The sequence below is a fragment of the Camelus bactrianus genome, chromosome 10 (assembly GCF_048773025.1).
Source record: "Camelus bactrianus isolate YW-2024 breed Bactrian camel chromosome 10, ASM4877302v1, whole genome shotgun sequence".
NCBI lineage: Eukaryota > Metazoa > Chordata > Mammalia > Artiodactyla > Camelidae > Camelus > Camelus bactrianus.
In genome coordinates this window covers 6,814,228-6,836,113 of record NC_133548.1, presented here as the reverse complement: position 1 = coordinate 6,836,113, position 21,886 = coordinate 6,814,228, and the positions used below count along the sequence as shown (strand labels likewise).

The window sequence follows — 21,886 nt, the reverse complement described above, 5'->3', positions numbered from 1 at the left end:
AGGGGGCGGCCCATCGCTTCCTGGGAGCTTGGGCTGGTTGGTGAGAGGGCCAGGTGGAGGGGTGGGGGGCCAGGTGCACAAGGCCTTACCCCCTTAGTTCTCTGTGTTGGGTCTTCTTTGATGACAGGGTTGGGACACTAGGTCCGGATGATCCGAGGCCCTGGCCCCTCACAAACCCCCAGCCTGTGAGTGCTTGGGGCGGAGGCAGGGAGTGCAGGGCTTCCTCTTGGTTGCCCTGTTTGGGCATTTGTAAAGGACCTTTTTCTGAGTGTCTTCTGTGCAGCCCCTGACTTCCAGGGAAGTTGGGGAGAGGCAAGCAGCCATAGTCACTGGTACCCCCTTGTGTGACCTCCAAGCATTTAAGGCTCTGGCCTCAATGGAGCCCAGTGACAGGGACTGGCCTTGGAATTGGACTCACAGTGGCCTCCAGAGGAAAGAGGAGGCTGAGGATGATGCTGCATTTACTGCTGGGGTCCTCCCACTGAGGGTGGGGAGTGGGCGGCTGGGCCTACAGACCTGGGCAGTGGGCTGTGAGGTGGCCCTCTAGGACCCCTTGCTCTTCTAACTCGGGAGGTGAGACAGAGAAATGAGGAGAAAAGGCTCAGCAGGAGAGGGACCCCTGCAGACATGGGGACACCCGAGGCCTCCTGTGAGGTGTAACCTGACCCCTCTGAGTTGCCGGACACAAGGCATCTGTGGTCCTACCCCGGGCCTGTTTCTCCACCTCCTTGGGCCTGTCCCAGCCCCTTTACATAAGGCCCCGCAGGCTGGGCCTCAGGTCAGGCCCGGGGCCATGGCCTTCACAGACCTGCTGGATGCCCTGGGTGGCGTGGGCCGCTTCCAGCTGGTCTACACAGCCCTGCTGCTGCTGCCCTGCAGCCTGCTGGCCTGCCACAACTTCCTGCAGAACTTCACGGCCGCCGTGCCCCATCACCACTGCCGAAGCCCTGCCAACCACACTGCGGCCGCCACCAATGACTCGGGGGCCTGGCTGAGGGCCACGGTGCCCCTGGACCGGCTTGGGTCCCCCGAGCCGTGCCAGCGCTTCACAGAGCCTCAGTGGGCCCTCCTGAGCCCCAACACCTCCGTCCACAGGGCGGCCATGGAGGGCTGCAGGGACGGCTGGGTCTACGACCACAGCATCTTCCCGTCTACCATCGTGATGGAGGTCAGAGGGGGCCGGGGTGGCGCAGGGGGCTGGCACCCAAGGCTGAGGCTGGAGCGTCCCTCCCACCCCTGCAGTGGGATCTGGTGTGTGAGGCCCGCACCCTCCGTGACCTGGCTCAGTCCATCTACATGGCCGGGGTGCTGGTGGGCGCCGCTGTGTTTGGCAGCCTTGCAGACAGGTGAGCCTTTGGGGATCAGGGTCTTATCCTCCTGAGTCTCTTCATTAATTTTTCTCTACTAAAGGTTATTCGTGTATTTTAAAATAGATAATACATATAATACATTCACATGGTTCAAAATTCCAGAAAGTGCAAGAGGGTGTGCAGGCAGCATTTCTACCAGTAATTTCTAGAGGGCAGCCTGGTTTCTGTGTATCTCACTGAGATACTTTATTTTATACAATGCAAGCAAACATGTACATTTAGTCTGTCCTCCCTCTTTATACAAATGCTGGCACATCCCAGGCATGGTTCTGTACTTGGCTTTTACTTCAGTCGTGGCCTCTGCATATTCCTTCAGAAAGAGCTTTCCCACCCGCCGTACGTCCGGGCTGCATCCCAGTGTGCAGATGAGCCAGAACTGACCACAATGGCCCCGAAGGGGAGAGAGATGCCCAGGAAAGGTGGCACCACCTTGGCTCTGATGACGTCGGCTCCCTCGCCTCCTCTGTCCTCTTTTCCCTTCCTTCCTGCTCCACCTCCTCCCCACTCCCTCTCTCCTCTCCCCTCCTTGCAGCCCCTCCTCTCACCGTTCAGGTTCTGAGGGGCCCTCTCAGACTCCAGCCCCTGTGCTGCGTGCCTCAGGCCCCTCGTGGGAGGCTCTGTCACAGTCCTGTCACCCCGTGTCATGACACATCTGATCTTTCCGGCATGGGCCTGTATCTTATCCATCGTGTCTTGTCATCAGCCCCCAGCTCAGGCCTGCCACTTGGGGGTGATCGATGGACATCTGTGTAACAGAAGAAATGAACAAATGAATGAGTGAATGAATGAGTGAATGAATGGGCGTTTGGAGAAGAAATATTGCCCACCTGGCCAAGCCAGGGCTCCAGCCCTGGACCCTCACAAATGGGGCAGTGCCAAGGCCCTGCTGCCCTGGCCTTGGACCCCTCTATGTTGTAGCAAGCCCCCACCCTACCCTGGTCTCCCCAACATCACCAGTTCAAATGAAGCCTGGACCCTGGGGTCCTGCTCTCAGCAGCTTAGGCCCCACCAAGTGCTTGTCCCACTGTGAGCTCTGGTTTAAGGCCTCCCACCTGCCAGAAAGTCACTCAGCGGAACCTCTCATGACCCACTGCACCAGTCTCTCGGCCTTTGCAGCATCTCTGCCCTTCTCCAACCCTGGGAGAGCGGGGGCTTGCTAGGGAGCCAGAAATACTTACTCCCTGAGTGAAAGAACAAAGGCAGGAATACGTCTCTTCACCCCCACTTTTCCTCCACCCCACGCCTCTCCCTCCCTGGCTCTGCCAGTGCCTGGGTCCCAGCGAATGCGCTTCCATTACGGACACGTGGCATTCAGATTTGGGCGGGGGTCACTTCCTCTCACCCTCCCTCCACAACCCCCATGGAGGATGCTGCTGCCACCCCTGGAACCCTAACCCTGTATCCATGCTGGGCTCAGGCTGGGCCGCAAGGCCCCCCTGGTCTGGTCATACCTGCAGCTGGGGGTTTCGGGAGCGGCCACAGCGTACTTCGGCTCCTTCAGCGCCTACTGCGTCTTCCGGTTTCTGACGGGCATGACCTTCTCCGGCATCATCCTGAACTCCCTCTCTCTGGGTGAGTCCGGCCACGGAGGGGCCTGGAGGGGAGGAGGCTCTAGGAAGAGGGGATGGCAGTCCCTTTGTCAGACGTCTTTCTTGTTTCATTGTGTTGGGACCTCAACTCAGAGCCTCCCACCAAGGTTCTCGGGAGGCCTGGGCTCCCGGGGAGCCACGGACTCTGGGTGGCAGTTTGCCTGTCTGCCAGCTGAGAGGGCTGGGTTCATTCCTGTGTCAGTCAGTCAACAATAACCACCTACTGAGGGCCTACTGTGTGCCAGGCTTGGTTGGGGGTGCTCTCTGCAGGGGACACAGTGGCCCCCCAGGGGGGCAGGCAGCCCTGAGATAATGTGGTTCCAAAGGGGTGGAGTTTCCCCTTGGTACTGTGTGGAGACCTGGCCTCCGGGGTGTCAGGTGGGAATGTCCCCACCTCCAAAGTGACAAGGCCAGTCCTCACTCCAGGCTGGTTCCAGGCAGCTCCTGGTGGCTGTGGCAGAGAGTACCATGGGCAGGGGAAGGCCACCCTGGACATAGGCCTGCCACCTGCCTGCGTGTCCCTCTGATTACTTGGTTTGCTCCTGAGGACACCACAGGGGGGATCTGAGGGATCGGAGTCTGCTGCTGAGGATGGGTCTTTCATCCCAGGAGTTGGGGGACCCTTGGGGCTGGAGAGCCAGGAGGCACCAGGCTGGCACACTGGACACCTCCCCTCCCCACATGAAGACATCGAAGGGCGCTGAGGTCACGTGGGATCTCAGCAAATCCCAGCCCACCTGCCTCATTCTTCGAAGTGAGCATCCAATCACGGCTCATGGAACCTGAAGGCAGGAAGAGTCATCCAAGGTCCATTTCCTGCTAGAATCATTTCTATAACACGCACATCTGCGCACACACACACACATGCATACTCATGTACATGCTCCCCTACACACACCCCCTACACACACAGACAACTACGTGCCGGGCACAGTTCTAGGCACGGGAGAGGCAGCAGTGAACAAATCAGATCCTGCTCTAAGGAGCCCCTGTTCTTGTGCAGGAAGACAGATAAGAAACAAATAGGCGAGCAATATAGTGTATTAGGAGGTGACAAGTGCTACGGAGGAAAACGAAAGCCCAAGAGGGCAATGAGAACGGCCGAGGCGGAAGGGAGAGTCTGCAGTTTTGTTGGCTCAGGGACAGCTTTGGCAAGAAGGGGTCACTTCGAGCAAAGCTTGAGGGAGGTGAGGAGGGCAGTGTGATGGGCTCAAGAGTGAGGAGGTCTTTGTGGCTGGAGCAGAGCTGGGGTGGGTGACAGGTCAGGGTGATGCGGGACAGACCCTTAGCAGTAGAGGAAGCAGGAAGGGCTGGCTCAATCCTGCAGGTAGAAGCAACAGGATGTGCAGATGGACTGAACACACGAGCTGGCTGTTCACTGGACAGAAGCATCGTCCTCAGTTTATCTTGGCTGCCCTGTAAGAGTGTGCCATGCTTCATGTAACCCATCCCTCATGGATGGACATTTAGGTTATTTTCAAGTTTTGCCACTTGCAAAAAATCACGTAATTAAGAGCTGTTATATTCCCTTTTCTACCAAGGGATGTTCACATCCTTTGCCCATTTTTCTTTTGGCTTGTTGAGCTACCAATTTGTAAGAACTCTTCCACTATTAGGGAAATTTGTTAAAGAACTGTGATTTGAGTTGCATTTTTTTTCCTGTGTCTTTTTATGCTGATGTTATGACTTTGCTTATGGTGGGTATTTTTTTTTAATGCAGATACTTCTTATTTTTATGAAGTCAAGTTTGTTGGTCTTTCCTTTTGTCGCTTCTGGGTTTTGTGACATTCTTTGAAAAGCCTTTCCTGACGCATGAGATTGAAAAAGAAAAAAACAGACTACCACAATTTCTTCTAATACTGTTGTGGTTTCATTGTTTGCACTTACTGCTTTGGTCCACCTGGAGTTTACCTGAGTTTGAGGACTGAGGTTGGGCCACCTTCGTCTGTGTCCAGAGGGTCTCTGGAGTGATCCAGGTGGCCACAGAGTCATTATACAGGGGCAGGTGCGGTGACCGCGTGAGCAATGCGTCTCACTGAACCTGTTGTGGTTTTCTCCGCAGTCGTGGAGTGGATGCCCGCCCGGGGCCGGACCGTGGCGGGGGTCCTGCTGGGCTACTCCTTCACCTTGGGTCAGCTCATCCTGGCCGGAGCGGCATACCTGATCCGCCCCTGGCGGTGGCTGCAGTTGGCTGTCTCTGTTCCTTTCCTCATCTTTTTCCTCTATTCTTGGTATGTCCTGAGCAGAGATGGGTGGGGGAGGGTGCACCTGTGTGGCCAAGCTGTCATCTGTCCCTTTGGAAGGCTTGGAGTGACTGGGACTTGCCGGACATGGAAGGAGGCTGTGCTCCTGGAGGCTCACAAATACTCCACATGGTAGCATCCTTTATGTTCATGCAGGGTCCAGAACATCCCAAGTGCTCTGCCTTCATCAATTCTTTGTGCCTCACAACAACCCCAGGGACATTTTATTAGGAGGGAAGCTGAGGCACAGCCTAGGGTGGGCCCATGACTTACTTAAGGCCACCCACTGGGGTCAGAACCAGGTTCAAAAATGAATCTGTGGAAATCCCAAGTCCCGTGTCGTCTAAGTACCCTTTGGAGATTCCCTGAATGAAGTGCTGCAAAAAAGGGAAGCCGAGTGTCCCCCAATCTTATTGAATCTGCTGACAGCAGGATGTTTCACCTTCCCAGGGTCTGACAGGGGAACAAAGGTATACTTGGGTTGGGGGAACAGAAAGAGTGCCACTCTGTCCTGGGTCATTCTTCATCCTTCTCTTGGCCCCAGGTGGCTGCCAGAGTCGTCCAGATGGCTCCTCCTTCATGGCAAGTCCCAGCTAGCAATGCAGAACCTGCGGAGGGTGGCTGTGATGAACGGGAGAAAGGAGGAAGGGGAGAGGCTGACCAAGGAGGTAGGCAGGACAGGTGGGAGCAAGGATAGCAATGGGTTTCAGCCTTGCTGGTGGCCTCGAGACGTATTAGAGTTTCGTAGCTTCCCAGGACTCACCTGCCATCCAGGTGAAAAGGCTGGGAATAAATAGAGTGGGAAGCATTCCAGTGTGGTAAAGATGTTCAGCCACTGAATGGCTGCGTGGTCTAGGGTAAATAATTTAACTGCTTTGTTCATCAGTCTATCCATTCGTGCAGTGGGGAAAAAATCCATTCACATTCAGCTGAATTATAAACAAAATAATACAATAAAATTAAAAAATCATAAAATGAAATTATCAAAAAATCAAAAATAAAAGTACCATTTATTATAAGACAGTTCCCGTTTATTAGTAGTAAGTATCTTTATTGAGCCCCATGGTAGGCACTATGCTAAGGGCTTTATGTACACAATCTCATTTAATGCCTCATTTTTGCCCTTGAGGAAACTAAAGTTTGGATTATCAAGTTACCTAACACAGAAGGGAACAGACAGGGAAACAATAACTTAGGTAATTTGCCTAAGAACGGACAGCAGGAAGTGGCAGAACCACTTGGAACCCTTGCTCTTTTTTTAATTTTATTTTTATTTTGGGGGGAGGTATTTGGGTTTATTTATTTTTTAAGTGGAGGTATTGGGGATTGAACCCAGGACCTCATGCCTGCTAATCACGCGCTCTACCACTGAGCTGTACTCTCCCCCCTGGAACCCTTGCACTTAACTGTTGGCTGAGACTCTCAGAGTCGATGCCAGGAATGGAACCACGGGTGGTTATTTCAGCCTAATCAGAAGGCAGCCCTGGAGCCTTGGGACCCACATTGGAGCCTCTGCTTTATCTCGAAGCCCTGGAAACAGCCTGTGCAGGGCCATCAGTCCCAGGATGGAGAGGAGACTAAGGCCAACCATCCTGCCAGGGATCTCACCCCTGGCCCTCCTCTCCACAGATGAAGGGATACCCAGCAGGGAAACAGGATACCAGATCCCTCCCTTCCGCTGATCAAACTCTCCTTGCCCAGGTGGTGAGCTCCTACATCCAGAGTGAGTTTGCAAGTGTTCGCACCTCCAACTCAGTCTTGGATCTTTTCCAAACCCCAGCCATCCGTAAGGTCACGTGCTGTCTCATGGTGGTCTGGTAGGTGATGCGCTCATGCCCAGGGCTTTGACCCAAGGCAGGGAAGCCTTGTCCTCACTGAGAAACTCTTAAATATGTGCTTAATGCAATGAGCAGGAGAGCCTTGTGAATTCAATCCTGTTTCACACCATTTCTCCAGTGTCTTCTGAGCATGGAGGGTACTCCAGCCCCTTGCAGGATGCTGAGATGTGGTCATACATGAGGCACCTATGCTGACCTATCTGGGCAGTGGGTCTCACTGGAGTGCAAACACCTATTAGAATCACCCAGGCGGTGAGGGAGCCGTGTCAGGGAAGCTGAGGCAAGAGGAACCGTCCAGAAGGGAATGGTCAGTGGAGGACAAGTGTGGGAGAAAAGAGCATCTCTAAGAGGGGGGTCCAGGTAGGGTAAGGAGATCAATGAAGCAGAACCGTCTTTCCAAGGTTGGATTATTTATTCTCAGGGATAACAACTGTAGACCAAATGAAGCCCACTTTGCACTGCCTCCCCTGTAGTATTAAGGGCCATAAGTATTTCACCTGAGTTTGTTCAGAATAATATGTTGGGGGTCTTGCTTCTCCTCCCCACCTGGGAGCAGCCAAGTGGTGAAATCAGACCCTGGTTCTCCCTTGATGCCCTCAGGCCTGCCTCAGGCCAACAAGAATTATTGCTTCCTTTTCCAGACGTTTCTTTTCTTTTTCCCCATCTCCACTGACTTGCGCTGCTGGGACAGCTGGGAGGCCCAGTAAGAGTGTCTCAGATGCTGGACCCTGCTTGGAGAGAGCCCACTGCCATATTCTAATTTTCCACTTGCCTTCCCGACACGTTCCTGGATCTCTCTGTGCCAGCTTGTCCTGCAAACAAAAAAGACCCGGACGAGTTCAGGAGGGCCCATCCCAAGCCCCTCCCTCAGGGACATTTGTTCTGTTTTGTTTGCTTTGCTTTTATTAAGTGTGGTAAATACACGTAACATAAACTGTAGCATCTTAACCATTTGTAACCGTGTAGTTCAGTAATGTTAAGTGCCTTCACCACCAACCTCACCACCAACCGTCACCAGAACTCTTTGCATCTTGCAAAACTGAAACTCTGTAGGGGAGGGTATAGCTCAAGTGAGAGTGCATGCCTGGCGAGCATGAGGTCCTAGGTTTAATCCCTAGTACCTCCATTAAAAATAATAATAATAATAATTAAATAGGCAAACCTAATTACCTCCCCCCTCCAAAAAATACAATAAAATAGAGCAGAGCTCAGCAAATGTCTTAAAAATTAATTAACTAATTTTTAAAAACATTAAAAAAAAAAACCCTGAAACTCTGTACCTATTAAACAATGCCTCCCTATCCCCATCTCCCCTCAGCCTCTGGCAACCACCACTCTACCTTCTGTGTCTATGAACTGGACTACTCTAGGAACCTCCCATAAGTGGAATCGTACGGTATTGATCTTTTTGTGATTGGCTTCTTTCACTTAGTGTAACGTCCTCAAGGCTCACCCACGTTGCAGCAGATGACAGACGGCCTTCCCAAGGCTGAGTAACTCCTGTGTAGCCCGCTGTTACATATAACGTCTTGTTTAGCTATTCATTTGACGATGGACACTTGGATTGCTTCCACATTTTGGCGATTGTGAGCAGGGATGCTGTGAATATGGATGCACAAATACCTCCTTGAGACACTTCCTCCCCTTTTACATTTCTGTGGAGACCCCCAGGGTGGGAGCCCCAGGCCCCTGCAGTCAGTTTGACCGTCACCCCCTTCGGCAGAAGCAGCCACTTTCAGGGGCCGATTCTCAGTGAACACTGGGAGACATGGTGAGGGTCCTAGGGACGGCCCTACTGGAAGGTTCTCATTTTCTCCCTCCAATTCTTGAGGTGATGCCCAGGTCCGCACTGAAGGCTGGAGGTGGCAGGGCTGGAGTGTGACAAGGGAAAACACACACCCCAGAGCCCACGAACTGGACTCTGGGGAGCAGGTGGGTTGAGGGGCCTGGGCCCTAAAGGCCAGAAGCAGACTTTGAGACCAGGAGAGGGTGTTGTGCAAAGTCAGGGAGAGAGGAGTTCTGTGTCATTCATCCTTGTGTGCCCGCCGCGGGTCCGGAACAGTGAGCCCTGGTGTGAAGCAGAACCTTTTCACCGCCTCGCCCAGGTTCTCCAACTCCCTGGCTTACTACGGCCTGGCCATGGACCTGCAGAAGTTTGGGCTCAGCGTGTACCTGGTGCAGGTCCTGTTCGGGGTCATAGACATCCCGGCCATGCTGGTGGCCACCACCACCATGATTTATGTCGGCCGCCGGGCCACAGTGGCCTCCTTCCTCATCCTGGCCGGACTCATGGTGATCGCGAACATGTTTGTGACAGAAGGTGAGCCACACGCTTCTGCTGTTACCACCCGGGAGCCTCTGGTGTGTGGGGTCTGGTGGGCAACAAACACTACAGGGGAACAAGGCTGAGGGCTAGTCTTCTGGATCTGGAAAGAAGGTGACTGTTGACTGGTAGAACTTCTATTTATCACTTAGAACCTAGTAGCAGTGTCGTGGGGGAGACTCTGCAAAGGACATGAGTCTTTGCTTTCAGGGCATTTACTGTCTTGTCAGGGAGATTAGACTGATGCATAAACACAGCTGGAGAGGCAAAGGGCTGGCTGGTGTGTGTCCATCTGGAGCCTGGCCCAGGTAGCATCTCAAAGGTCAAGAAGTTGTTGTTTGAACCTCAGCCGCTGTCTCTGGAATGCTGGTTTGCAAAGCAGGCTGTAACCATCACCACCTGGAGACCTTTGAAAACTCCCAAAGCCCATGGGCTCCGGGCCAAATGCAATTCATCTCAAAGACTGGGACCCAAAACTCAGTATTTAAAAATTGTCAGGTGATTGCAGCTAGAAGCCAGGATTGCATATCAGAGCCCTTAACATGTACCCAGCTGTGACCCTAGTCCTGCCACCATGGCCTTGGACAGGTTGTCTGATCGCTCTGTCCTTCTGTTCCTCCCCTGTAACATGGATAGACTATTACTATTGGTATTTTGGTATGTTTGTCTTCTAATCTTTTTTCCTATTTACAGGTTTTATACTTGACAGAATTGAGATATTTTATACATGTACACACAATAATATAAATAGGATTATATATGTATAGATGCATAGATGTATTTTTATATATAGTATCCTTTTTCACTATATGTTGTAGCATAAATCTGCTTTCCCATGTTAGTACAGATGTTTCAAGACCCTAATTTTTTATACTATTTAATATTTCACCTGATTGATGTTTTCAACTCTAGCTGCACATTAGACTCTCCTGGGGATCTTTAAAAAAATTCCCAAACTTGAGCCCATTCCCAAGAGGCTTTGATGTAATAAAGATGAAGCAGGGCCCAGGGCTGGGTGTTTTATAAAATCTCCCCTCCTGATTCCAGTCTGCAGCCAGAGCTGCCACCAGATCCAGAGGATGGGCCATAATCTCTTTGACCATTGCCCAGATGTTGGGCGTGTGCATTGGAATGTTGCTGTTTATAACCCACAGTAGGACAAGTGGGCAAATAATGATGGTAACAGCAAACCCTCAATGACACTGAGCATTTTGCTCTTACGACATCATATCAACCTTCCGACAAGCCCATGAAGCAGGTGCAGGTATCTTCCTCATTTTACAGATGAGGACAGGGAGGCTCAGGGAGGTTAAGTCACAGTGACTGAAGTCACCCAGCTGCATCAGGGCTAGGATTTGAACCCAGGCCTAACTGCACAGTTTGTCCTGCCTCCCCAGCAAGACTTGGTGACAGATGGAAATAGGGGAGGAAGGAGGCAGAGATCAGAGAAGGACTGTGTGGGGACTTGTGGATTCCAGGTGGTGGAAACCAGGATCCTCCCCTTCCAGATTCCGTGCCCTGCTCCCACCCCGCCATGGCTCTGCCTCCCTCCTCCATCTTTAGCATCTTCAGGCTCTGAGTCTCACCCTGTCCCCTCCTGAGTCCCTCCCAACCCCCCACCCCCGCCCCTGTGCTCCCGTTTGGGGCTCGGGGCTCCCCCCACAGCTCCACCTCTCCCTCTCCGCAGATATGCAGACCCTGCGCACCGCCCAGGCGGCCCTGGGCAAAGGCTGCCTGGCCAGCTCCTTCATCTGCGTGTACCTGTTCACGGGAGAGTTGTACCCCACGGAGATCAGGTGGGTGCGGGGCCGGAGTCAGAGGAGCGCCTGCCCCGAACTGGGACACCCTCGCTCCAGGCTGATGCCCGCCGGGCTACGGAAGCAGGATCCCCATCTCCGTCCTGCTCTGCCCCTGACACTCAGGACCTGGTCCTTCCAGCCCCTTGGAGGTCCAGACCACGGCCACTGACCCGGCCACACTATTCCAATAGGCAGCTGGGGATGGGCTTCGTCTCGGTCAACGCGCGCCTTGGTGGCCTGGCAGCGCCCCTGGTCACCATGCTTGGGGAGTTCAGCCCTGTCCTGCCGCCCGTGGGCTTCGGGGCCACCTCGATCCTGGCCGGGCTGGCCATCTGCTTCCTGGCTGAGACCCGCAACGTGCCGCTTGTGGAAACCATCGAGGCGATGGAGAGGAGGTGAGGGGCCTCAGGGTACGGTGCGGGGCGGGGACGGGCAGCAGGCTGCGGTTCCGGAGAGACAACTGCGCGCCGGTCCTCCAGCCGCTGCTAAGGCGCCCGGGGCGGGTGAGGGCAGAGCCCCGCCACCCAGCGTGCCTGCCCGCCTCCGTCTTCGCGGCTTCGCTTCCCACAGCGTGTGGTGCCACGGAAATAAGAATAAATTGTGGGCCAGGAAAAATCGGACCGTGAGTTGAAGTGAAGCCCCGCAGAGAAGTGGGGTGATGGTTTGGGGAGAGGAGGTGCCATAGTCTGAAACAAAGACAGGCCCATGTGGTTGCCTGGTGGGCGTTGATTTTGGCTCTGAACTTCTGGCAGTAGAAGGGGAGACCCCCTAAACGACTTTTTTTTTCAGAGAGGAATAGGAATACCAGTTCCTTGAAGAAGGCAAAGCTTTTCTCAGCAACTAACACTAGAAGACAGTTCTCTCCTGGGTCTCCTTAGGGAGGTCACTGAGTAAGGTAGCAATGATGTCTGTGACAACGTTTCCAAAATAAGTGCGGAGGGGACTTGATATGGCTGCTTGAAGTATTTCTCAGCAACACGGGCTCAGTGAAGACCCTTAGTTTTGGGGAGCAGGGGCCAGAGAGCTCTCTGAGTCCAGCTTGATCCCACAGCTGAATCCATCTGTTCCGAGGGGCCTGTGTGGATGGACTGTGTTTCCATCTCTTAAAAATAACACCCTCCCCCGACTCCAGCCCACTCCCCCATGAACAGCCTGTGTCAACCCTGAGCTGTGGACAAAAGCTAGACTCACATAGCTCCAGGATATATTCCTTGGCAAGTCCTATCAATTTTGCCTCCAAAATATATTTTGAATCTGTCCCTCTCTCTCCACCCTCGTGGCCACCCTCTTGTCCTGGCCACCATCATCCCTTGTCTGGACAATTACAAGAGCCTCAGATCCTCCCACTCTCCACTGTATCCCTACACAGCCGCTGGTGTGAAAGGCTTGTCATGTAAGTAGAATCACATTATTCCTCTGCTCGGAATCCTCCCTTGGCTCTCTTTTGCATTGAAGATAAAAACTGAAATCTTACAAGGCCCTCAGGATCTGGTCCCTGTACACCTCCCTGTGGTCAGCCTGGCCACCACGAGGCTGTTCCCTCTGTCGGGAAGGCTCCTCCCTTTGCTCTTGACCTGCGCTCATCCTATAAAACGGATGTAGGTCCAGGTATCCCAAGTGCTGCGATAAGTATTTGTCAATAATCCAGTCCCGAGCCTGTTTGCAGATGCTCTGAGATGTTGCCTGAGGGCCTCAAGTACATGGAAAGGAAATTGGAGAAGTGCCCTGCCCTAATATGACCAAGAGAACCACTGTGATGGTCTGTCCTGGGCATTTTTTAAATCAGATTTTGCTTGTATTGGTAATAGAAAAATCCCAGTAATGCCAAATGAAATTCTAGATTAGGTAACATAGCTCCTTTTGACCTTGTCAGGAACAATTAGTTATAAAACTAGAGTATGTTGTTACTGGATATGAACTGAATTTTGGAGACCATTTACTAAAAATGACTTCAATTTTTATAGTAATTAACAGCAAGCCATTCTTTCTCACAACAGTTTGCTGTTTGTGTTTGATCTAGCTGGTTCTGTCAGGACTCCCTCCCAGGAGCGAGGAAGAGCTTGCACAAACTGAAAAACTATATCGATGTCCTGTACTGAGGTCCACAATACAGGAAGCTCTCTTAAGCTCAGCAAAATAGTCCTGTATTTTGTTTTGCTTTTATTGTTTATTTTTTAAATTGTATATATGTATGTGTGCATATGTGTGTGTATGTGTGAGTGTGATTTGGAACAGTCTCAAACTTGCAAAAGGGCTAGTGCTGGACAAAGAACTTTTTTTCCCTGAAAATATGGAGAAAGTTGTTGAAATCTCTTTCAAATACTTTAATGTGTATTTCCTCCAAACAAGGATATTCGCCTATATAATCACACTATAACCATCACAATCAGAAAGTTAATTTTGCTGTGTGACTACCATGTCATCCTCAGACCTCATTCAAATTTCGCCAGTCCTCCCCAGCAACGTCCTATAGAGCAAGAGGATGGGGTTCAGAATCACAAGTGGCATTTAGCTGTTGTGTCTCTTTCAGGCTGGAGCTGGCCCTTCACTCTGACTTTCACGACTCCGGCAAATACACAGGGTGTTATAACTGGAAGAATTAATAAGACGCCACAAAGCGCACTTAATTGAGGCTTTCATAAGACAAAGTACACACTGCAGCAGAAGGAAGAAAATACAGGCAAACATTGGGAAGACTCAGGGGCCCCCAGGCACATCTCCCAGGGTCTTCTCTTAGTCCCCAGGAAGTGAGTCCTCCCTGCATCACACACCATCAAGATGAATGTGAGATATCTCCATCTCAGGGAAGCACAAGTTTGCTGCGGGGTCTTTTATATCCCATTGGTCACAGCCAAAACCAGGCTGTCTAATCCGGTAAACCAGACACAGATCATGAATCTATACTTTTCGATAAACAACATAGATAAGCTGGTAGAAGCTGCCTCCAAGAAGAGAGCCAGACCTTGTCTTCTTGGTTGATGGTCAGTGTTTTGGGTCCAGATATCTTTGAAGGTGAGCACAGAGTCATGGACCTGCTTCAGGTTAACAATCACTTGACTAGTTTTTTCTTTATATTTTTTATTGGTGTATAGTTTATGTACAATATTATATAAGTTGCAGATGCACAATGTAGTGATACACAATTTTTAAAACTTTAACTATTTTGAAGATTACAGACCAGTTCTTTGTAGGTTTTCCCTTGATTTGGGTTTTTCTGACGTTGCATGTTGTGGCTTATGCACCTCTGGCAGCATTATCACAGAAATGATGCTGTGTCCTGCGCATGGCATCCCATCAGGTGGTGTGCGATTTTGATTTGTGATGTCCTCTTTGATCCCTTGATTAAAGTGATATCCGCCAGGCTTCTCCACTGTAAAATTACTCATTTCCCCTTTGTAATTAATAAGCATTTTAGGAGGAAGTACTTTGAAACTATGTAAATATTTTATTCCCCATCAAACTTTCAATTATTTTTTGTTCCATTATGGATTCATAAATTCTCATTTTTTCCAATGGATTATACTCTGTTTATTTTGATGGTTAATTTGTACTAGATTTGCCAGTGCAAACTTTTTGGCTTCTGTGTCCTTTAACATTCTTTAAGCACACCCTTGCTTTTTGGCAAAACCAGGTATTCTATGCTCATCATTTCCCTGCAGCTGTCCTGGGAGCAGCTATTTCTCCGAGTGTCCTGGTTCATTTTAGTGGAGAATGATATTTAGAAGCCAAGATCTAGGGGTGAGGTACTCATTGTTACTGGATTTTTCTGCTTTCAAGTCCTCTCAGTGATCAGAGGCAGCGAATTTGTGAATATGCATAGACACACACTCTTACATCTTTATTTCTATATCTATAGATCATACTGAAAACCTCTGGATCACTCACAAGATAAGCTTGCACACACATTCACACACCAACTCCAATTCCAATCCAACACCACAGGGTTCATCCCCCTTTTTTCCCTTTTCATATTTAACTCCCTTCTCTGACAATTAGAAATCTGCCTCCCCTCATCCTTAGTATATTTGCTTATTTGATCAGTCCCCCTGCATGTAACCCATCCTCCCCGCAGGGACACTCTCCACACCCGACTTGGGCCCTGACACCCCATTTCAGACCACCCCTCCACGTAGACACCTACCTTGCTCTGATCCATGTGATGGCTTTAGAGTTGAATTGTTCAGGAAGAAAAGAGAAGAAAAGCTTTTCACGTATTTCTGATGACACAGGATGTCATTCTCACAAACAAAGGACAATCCCCTTGACTTCTCCCCTCCTCCAACTTCACGTCTCTTTAGATTCCCTCTGTCCTCACAGATTTCCCCTTGGGATTATAGCAAGTGCAACTAGCCATGCCCAAAGCCTGCTTGCATCTCATGCAAACTTTTGCATAAGAAGTTTTTAAACCTGTGGTTTATTGTGGAGGAAACAAACATGGTCCTTATTTAGCAAATAGAATAGGCTGACATCTTGGGGAAGCAAAGCCCACTCTTGGATAAACACCAGCAGGAGCACATCTAGTCAGAGCCATTCCCTGAGTGTGCTGGTAAGAGTAATGAACACTGGTCAGGAAGGGTTTGCAGAGTTCTGGAGGCCAAGGATTGTACCTGGTGTTTAATTTAGGCTTTTTGAAATCTAATCCATGTATTCAATTATCATTCATTGAGTTTCTACTATGTGCCAGACACAGTGCTAGAGTGAACCCAACAGATGTGATCTCTGCCCTCTTGGAGCTTATGGAGCAAGAGAGACACACAGAGAATAAATACACACAAATAAATGTGTCATTGAGAGAGAACAACTGGGTGGTTGGGTGTAGACTGAAGGAGAAGGAGAAGGAGTTAGCCAGGCTCTGGAGAAGGAAACAGCCTATGCAAGCCCCCTGAGGTCCCAGAGAGCTAGGACGAGCTGAGTGATGGCCAGGCGTGAACCTGAAAGATGAGGCAGCCCTGGAGACCATACTGAGAATTTAGGCTTTTATTTTTAAGTCAGTAGAGGAATCACTGCAGGACTTGGAGGAAGGGATTGATGTGGTCTGGTTTATAATATTAAAGAAAAAAATCTTTCTGTCTCCTTGTCTTTATTAAATCTCAGCCTAAATGGGGCCTTGAGTCTAGGCATTTAGGGCAGTTGCTTTAGAACACAATTTCTCAAACTTTTTCCATTACCACCCACTCAAAGAGGCCTTAATATATTTACATATTTTTTCTTGTCACATCCCCAGCCTCCCAACAACCTTTTAATACCACAGATATACTGTGTGTCTGTTCATGTACTGTGAACAGTGTTCTTTGTCTATATTTTGTCTTTTTTTAAATGAAGGTACTAGGGATTGAACCCATGACCTTGTGCATGCTAAGCAAGCACTCTACCACTGAGCTATAGTGTCCCACAAAGATCTTTAAAGGCCACTAACCACTGTAGTATCTCAGATTTTTTTGCCCCACCAAGAACCAGTTTTTGTCCTGTTGGGGGTGATAGCCCTCCCATGAAGAATGCAAACTCTTCAGCTATGATTGTGTACCCCAACAGCCACAGGAGTCCTTGCAGGTAAGATTTTTAGATTTTTGTATAATCAGGTACATATTTAATTTGCCCCCGCATGATTCTTAAGTGTTCCAGTCCATGGGCTTCTTCTTGACAGTTCTTGTCCAACCCAACATGAGACAGAAACGACTGGGCTTGTTTGGGTCTGTTGGGAAACGGTGATGTTGGGGAAGGGGAGGCAAGAGATGGCCTCTCTCATGAGACAATCAAATGGAGTTTCAGGTGTTTGGACAATAAGAACTCAGAACTCCTCAACCCGTCTCATTTTACTCAGTCTCTAATCTCATCAAATAACTATGAGTGCCAGTGACAAGCCTGGGATGTCAAGGCTTAAGATGAAAAGAAAATGCCTGTTTCCAAGGTTCACATTACCCACCCCTAGGCTGGCGGCAAGCCAAGAGAGATTGGCTGTGATAAGCCTTTATCACTAGTTCCTGGGTTAAAGATATACATGGACTTCCTCCAGATTTATTTCACAGGCTGACAGAAATCCATTGGTGCATAACTTATTTCTACATAAATTGCCAGATCCTTCATCAATCATGAAACCAAATACTGTTTCTTCAGAATAGTCTGAAGGGCTGGTGTAGTCTGGAGGTCAGCCTCGGTGCCCTAGTTGGGTTGATGTCCTAGTTTGTTAGAACAACATAGAAAAGGAGCAGTTGACTAACCTTGTTCAAAAAGAGGAAATCCTTTTATGTGAGAATAGAACATTCATGAAGGAGGAAATGTCCATAAGAAGTAAACAGAGAAAACATATCTACCTCAGCCATAATCTAAGAAATGCAGTTAAAACAAAGAGATGACCTATTGTAAATATCCACTAACAAAAAGATTTCAAACACAGTGATAGTCAATGCAGGAGATGCGCTGGTAGCAGGGAGGAAACTCCTGCAAGCTTTCTGGAAGTTTCTTTGGCATTACTTATGGTGAGTTGGAAAATTTTTCACATTCTTCTAAGCAGCAATGATATTTCCAGGACTCTGTCCTAAAAAAAAAAAAAAAGCTGAAATGTGGACACAGTTTATCTACAAGGGTATTTATCGCCATGTTTAATGTACCAGAAAAAAGAAGTAAACTCTCCAAATATCCAATAATTTAAATAAATTATGATACACTGTGCATTAGTTAAAAGTTATGTTGGTGAAGAGCTTTTAATGGCCTGGGGAATGTTTACAATATACTGTTAAACAGTGTATTATAATTACTTATGATATTTTCCTAGTTACATCAAGAAATAGAGACTCTAAAGGGGGGAGATAAGTTAAAATGGTAACAGTGATTGCCTCAAAGTATGGGTGACATTTTGCTTTTTCTTGGCTGCTTTACTTATAAAATTTTTTAAAGTTTTTTTTTTTTCTCTCTTTTTTTGAGGAGATGAGGGGGAGAAGTGATTAGGTTTATTTATTTATTTTAATGGCGGTACTGGGGATTGAACCCAGGACCTCATGAATGCTAAGCACGCACTCTGCTACTGAGCTATACCCTCCCCTACTTAAAAATTTTTCTCCGAATTATCTATATTTAGCAGGTTTTCTTTGGTGATCAAGGGGAGGAGACATACAATGAATAAAGTTATAAGAATTCAATTAGGTCTTTTCCCAGACACAGGGCAGCCCCTCTTGAGTCCCAGAAGTGAGGGAAGGATCTGGGCAGTGCTGAAGCTCCCCAGAGCCTGCAGGGTGGCGGAAAGACCCCGAGGAGAGGCAGCCTGGCCCGAGAAAGTTCCAAGGCTCCAGCCAGTGCCCTTCCATGGAACTCCTCCCATTGACGGGGAGCCTTGGACAGGTGAGGGGTAGAGGGGTAGGTTTTCAGCCTTTCAGCCACGGTCTGGCCCTCCACCAAGGCCAAAGTTTCAGCTCTTGGTCAGCTGGGGCCTCCCACTGCCCTCCCGTCCATGGTGAGCACCAGATGCATGGCTGACCCAAGCATATTTTTATGCTTAATTTTACTATACTTCAGATATTTTAAAAAGAAGACTGTGGATTTCAGGTCACACAAGAGGCTGACGCTGGTCATCTCTGCTTATCTGATGAGTTTTTTTTTTTTTAACTTTTTTATTGATTTATAATCATTTTACAAAGTTGTGTCAAATTTCAGTGTTCAGCACAATTTTTCAGTCATACATGGACATATACACACTCATTGTCACATTTTTTTCTCTGTGAGCTACCATAACATTTTGTGTATATTTCCCCGTGCTATACAGTATAATCTTGTTTATCTATTCTACAATTTTGAAATCCCAGTCTATCCCTTCCCACCCTCCACCCCCCGGCAACCACAAGTCTGTATTCTCTGTCTATGAGTCTATTTCTGTCCTGTATTTATGCTTTGTTTTTGTTTGTTTGTTTGTTTTGTTTTTTAGATTCCACATATGAGCGATCTCACATGGTATTTTTCTTTCTCTTTCTGGCTTACTTCACTTAGAATGACATTCTCCAGGAGCATCCATGTTGCTGCAAATGGCATTATGTTGTCAGTTTTTATGGCTAAGTAGTATCTGATGAGTTTTAAAAATGGCATCAGCAAGCCTAACGCTTGCAGCAGTTGAATCTGGAGCCTCTCTGCCCCTGGGTGTTTAGGAATCATCTTAGAAAGGGATGTGGGATCCAGACAGAACTGGAGAGAAATAGGCAGGCGGGAGCGGATCCCGCCTCTCAGCCCCCGCCTCTCAGCCCCACCACAGGCTCTTGACAGGTCAAACCAATAAGCTGAATGAACCCAAGGGACAGAGGTCAGGAAGATGAGGAGGCTTAAAGGGCAGGAAATAGAGATGTGAGACAGTAGAACGAGAAGAAAAATGTTTCTTTGTGATTCTGTTAAGACCTGATCGCTCACAAAAAGTGGCTTAAACCGCTGAAATAGATCAGAAACAGAAAGGGTAAGGTAAAAATACTGATGAAATGTTTTGAACATTGAAAAAGTTCTAAAAATGTAACCAGCTGAAATTGGACAGGAGCACTTGGCAAACTCTGTGAAGGCTTAAAACAAGATTACGAAAACTGAGACAATTAAATAGAAAAACAAACAATTCTTAGTCTGTGCAAGAGGAGGATAAAATAAACAGGAGGCCAGAACCCAAATATTTTAAAGACTAGAGGGTTAAAAGAGGAACTGGTCAAACTGGACCTGGTCAAAGACAGAAGCCCTGAGGAAGCCCTCAGGCTATTGGGGGGCTATTGGAGGGCACCCCCCATGCCCACCCCCTCCCCTGACACTGTCCTCCCGTCTCCTGGGCTGGCTGATGCTCTATGTGGGGCAGAGGGAGAAGGGCAGAGGCAGTGCCCAATCCCCAGGGTCTTGCTGGTGCCCCTGGACCACAGCAAGTGAGCTGAGCCTGGCTCCCCGTTCACCAGCAGGGTGACCTTGGGTTCGTGTCTGGCCTCAGGTCCTCACTGGAGGACTCTTCCACTCTGCAGCCTTTCCATGTCTGGTTCTCACCAGCCAAGCCAGCCCCTGACAGCTGTGCGCCTCTGGAACAGAGCAAGGAGGGAGCAGAAGGGACGGTGGGAGGGCAGCTGCTGAGGAGGACCAGAGGAAGGGCCGCTGCGGCTCTGCCTTCCCTGGGGACAGCGGAGACACAAACACACCCTTGACCACCACACTCACACCACCTGCCCCTCGTCACCTCCTTCCACCTTTTCATGGCATTGTCCCATTTGCCTTTTCATTTCAACAGGGTCAAAGAGGGACTTTCCAGGAAGGAGGCAGAAGAGAAAGGTGAAGAAATTTCTCTTCAGCAGCTGGGAGTTTCTCCCCTTAAAGAAACCATCTAAGCTGCCAACAGCCTGGCGCTTGCTGACAGCATCTCAGCCGGTGTCCAGACTCCCCCTGGCTTCTTCTGGAGCTGATGGGGGTGAGACTGGTCAAGGACCGCGATGGCTCTGCAAACCCATGACACAGAGCCTTGCACACACCAGGGCTGGGCTGCTGGAGAAGTCCAGCCAGCAGCAGCCAGCTGGCTTTACAGGCACAGTCAGGAGAAACCTCGCCTGGGGAACCAATGGAGGGACTGTTTTCCTTTCCCATCCCTGACTCTGCCCCTTTTAAACCTCTCTGTTCATTCTTGTTCCACTTGAAAATGCCTCTTTGCAGGGTTAGGGAACAGCCCCTGTCTGCTTGGCTCGAGGAACTTCCAGAACGCATTGTGCTCACTCATTTGGCATAAACTCTTTCCTGCCTCATGTAATTAAAGCTTTTCCCCTGTGTGTGACTTACACTCTCTGCTGGCAAATGTCTCCATGGCAGTGGGCCTCACAGATGGTACACACTCAATAAATGGTTGTTCAGTAAATTATGAAGCCAGACTCAGACAACGGATAGAGACCTCCACCCATCACCCATCACCCATCACTGGCGGTCCTAGAAATTCCACTTTGCAGATGTGGGATGTGGTTCAGTTCCCCAGAAGCTGTGCAGAGGGATGACACAGCGTCCCTCTGACCTCAGATCCATTTCCAGCCCAGAGGTTGAAACGTGCCTGCATCCCTGACCTTGACCTTCACCGGAACTCAGCTTAGATTCATAAGGGACTGGCCCAGTGAGTGGCTTTGGGCAATTTTCCTTATCTAATCCTTTCCTCCTGCAGTTGCCAGAGAATTAAATTAGATCATTGCTCAGCCCCCTACAGCCCAAGAAAAGGCACAATCTAGGAAAGAAGTAGGACTCTCACATTTGGGCAGGAACCACTGCAATCTGCCATGTCGCCAAGGTCAGTCTTTCAGCAGTTTAGCCCTTAGAACAGCGCTTGAATGAGACTCCTCCAAAAATCTGTCCCAAGGCACTGGTGTTGATGCATCGAATTCTCTGTCCCTCTCATGGATTCCACCTCTTGTTCAGCAATCTGAATGTGATCTTTTCTATTTAAGTTGTTCTCAATCCACAGCCCTCAGCAGATCAGTAAACTTGAAAGCTCTGCCTAGTCATACATTGAAATACACCTTGAGAGTCACCTCTTCCAGGCAGCACTCCCTGACCTCCCCTGCCTGTATCTGGGCTCCTGTGATGCCCTCTACCCATCCTCTCCACTGTGTTGTAATGGATTCATTCACATGCTGGTCTCTCTCTGGGGGCTCCTGAAAAGGCAAGGATAGGTCATCTTTGCCTGGTACCATGGCCGGCACATAGTAGGTGCTCAGTTCACTTTCCTGGAATGAATGAAATAGTCACAAAGA

General features: G+C 49.4%; 1 protein-coding gene across 1 annotated transcript; it reads left to right on the top strand.

The window, feature by feature from the left end:
- Positions 1-793: 793 nt before the first annotated feature.
- On the top strand, positions 794-20,488 carry LOC105070675 (solute carrier family 22 member 20). The gene is made up of 10 exons (XM_074373005.1): positions 794-1,168; positions 1,243-1,346; positions 2,788-2,942; positions 5,022-5,190; positions 5,747-5,870; positions 6,904-7,019; positions 9,146-9,360; positions 11,051-11,159; positions 11,354-11,557; positions 20,392-20,488. Exons 1-10 carry the CDS (start codon positions 794-796, stop codon positions 20,486-20,488), a joined length of 1,668 nt encoding a protein of 555 aa, XP_074229106.1.
- The last annotated feature ends 1,398 nt before the right edge of the window (positions 20,489-21,886 follow it).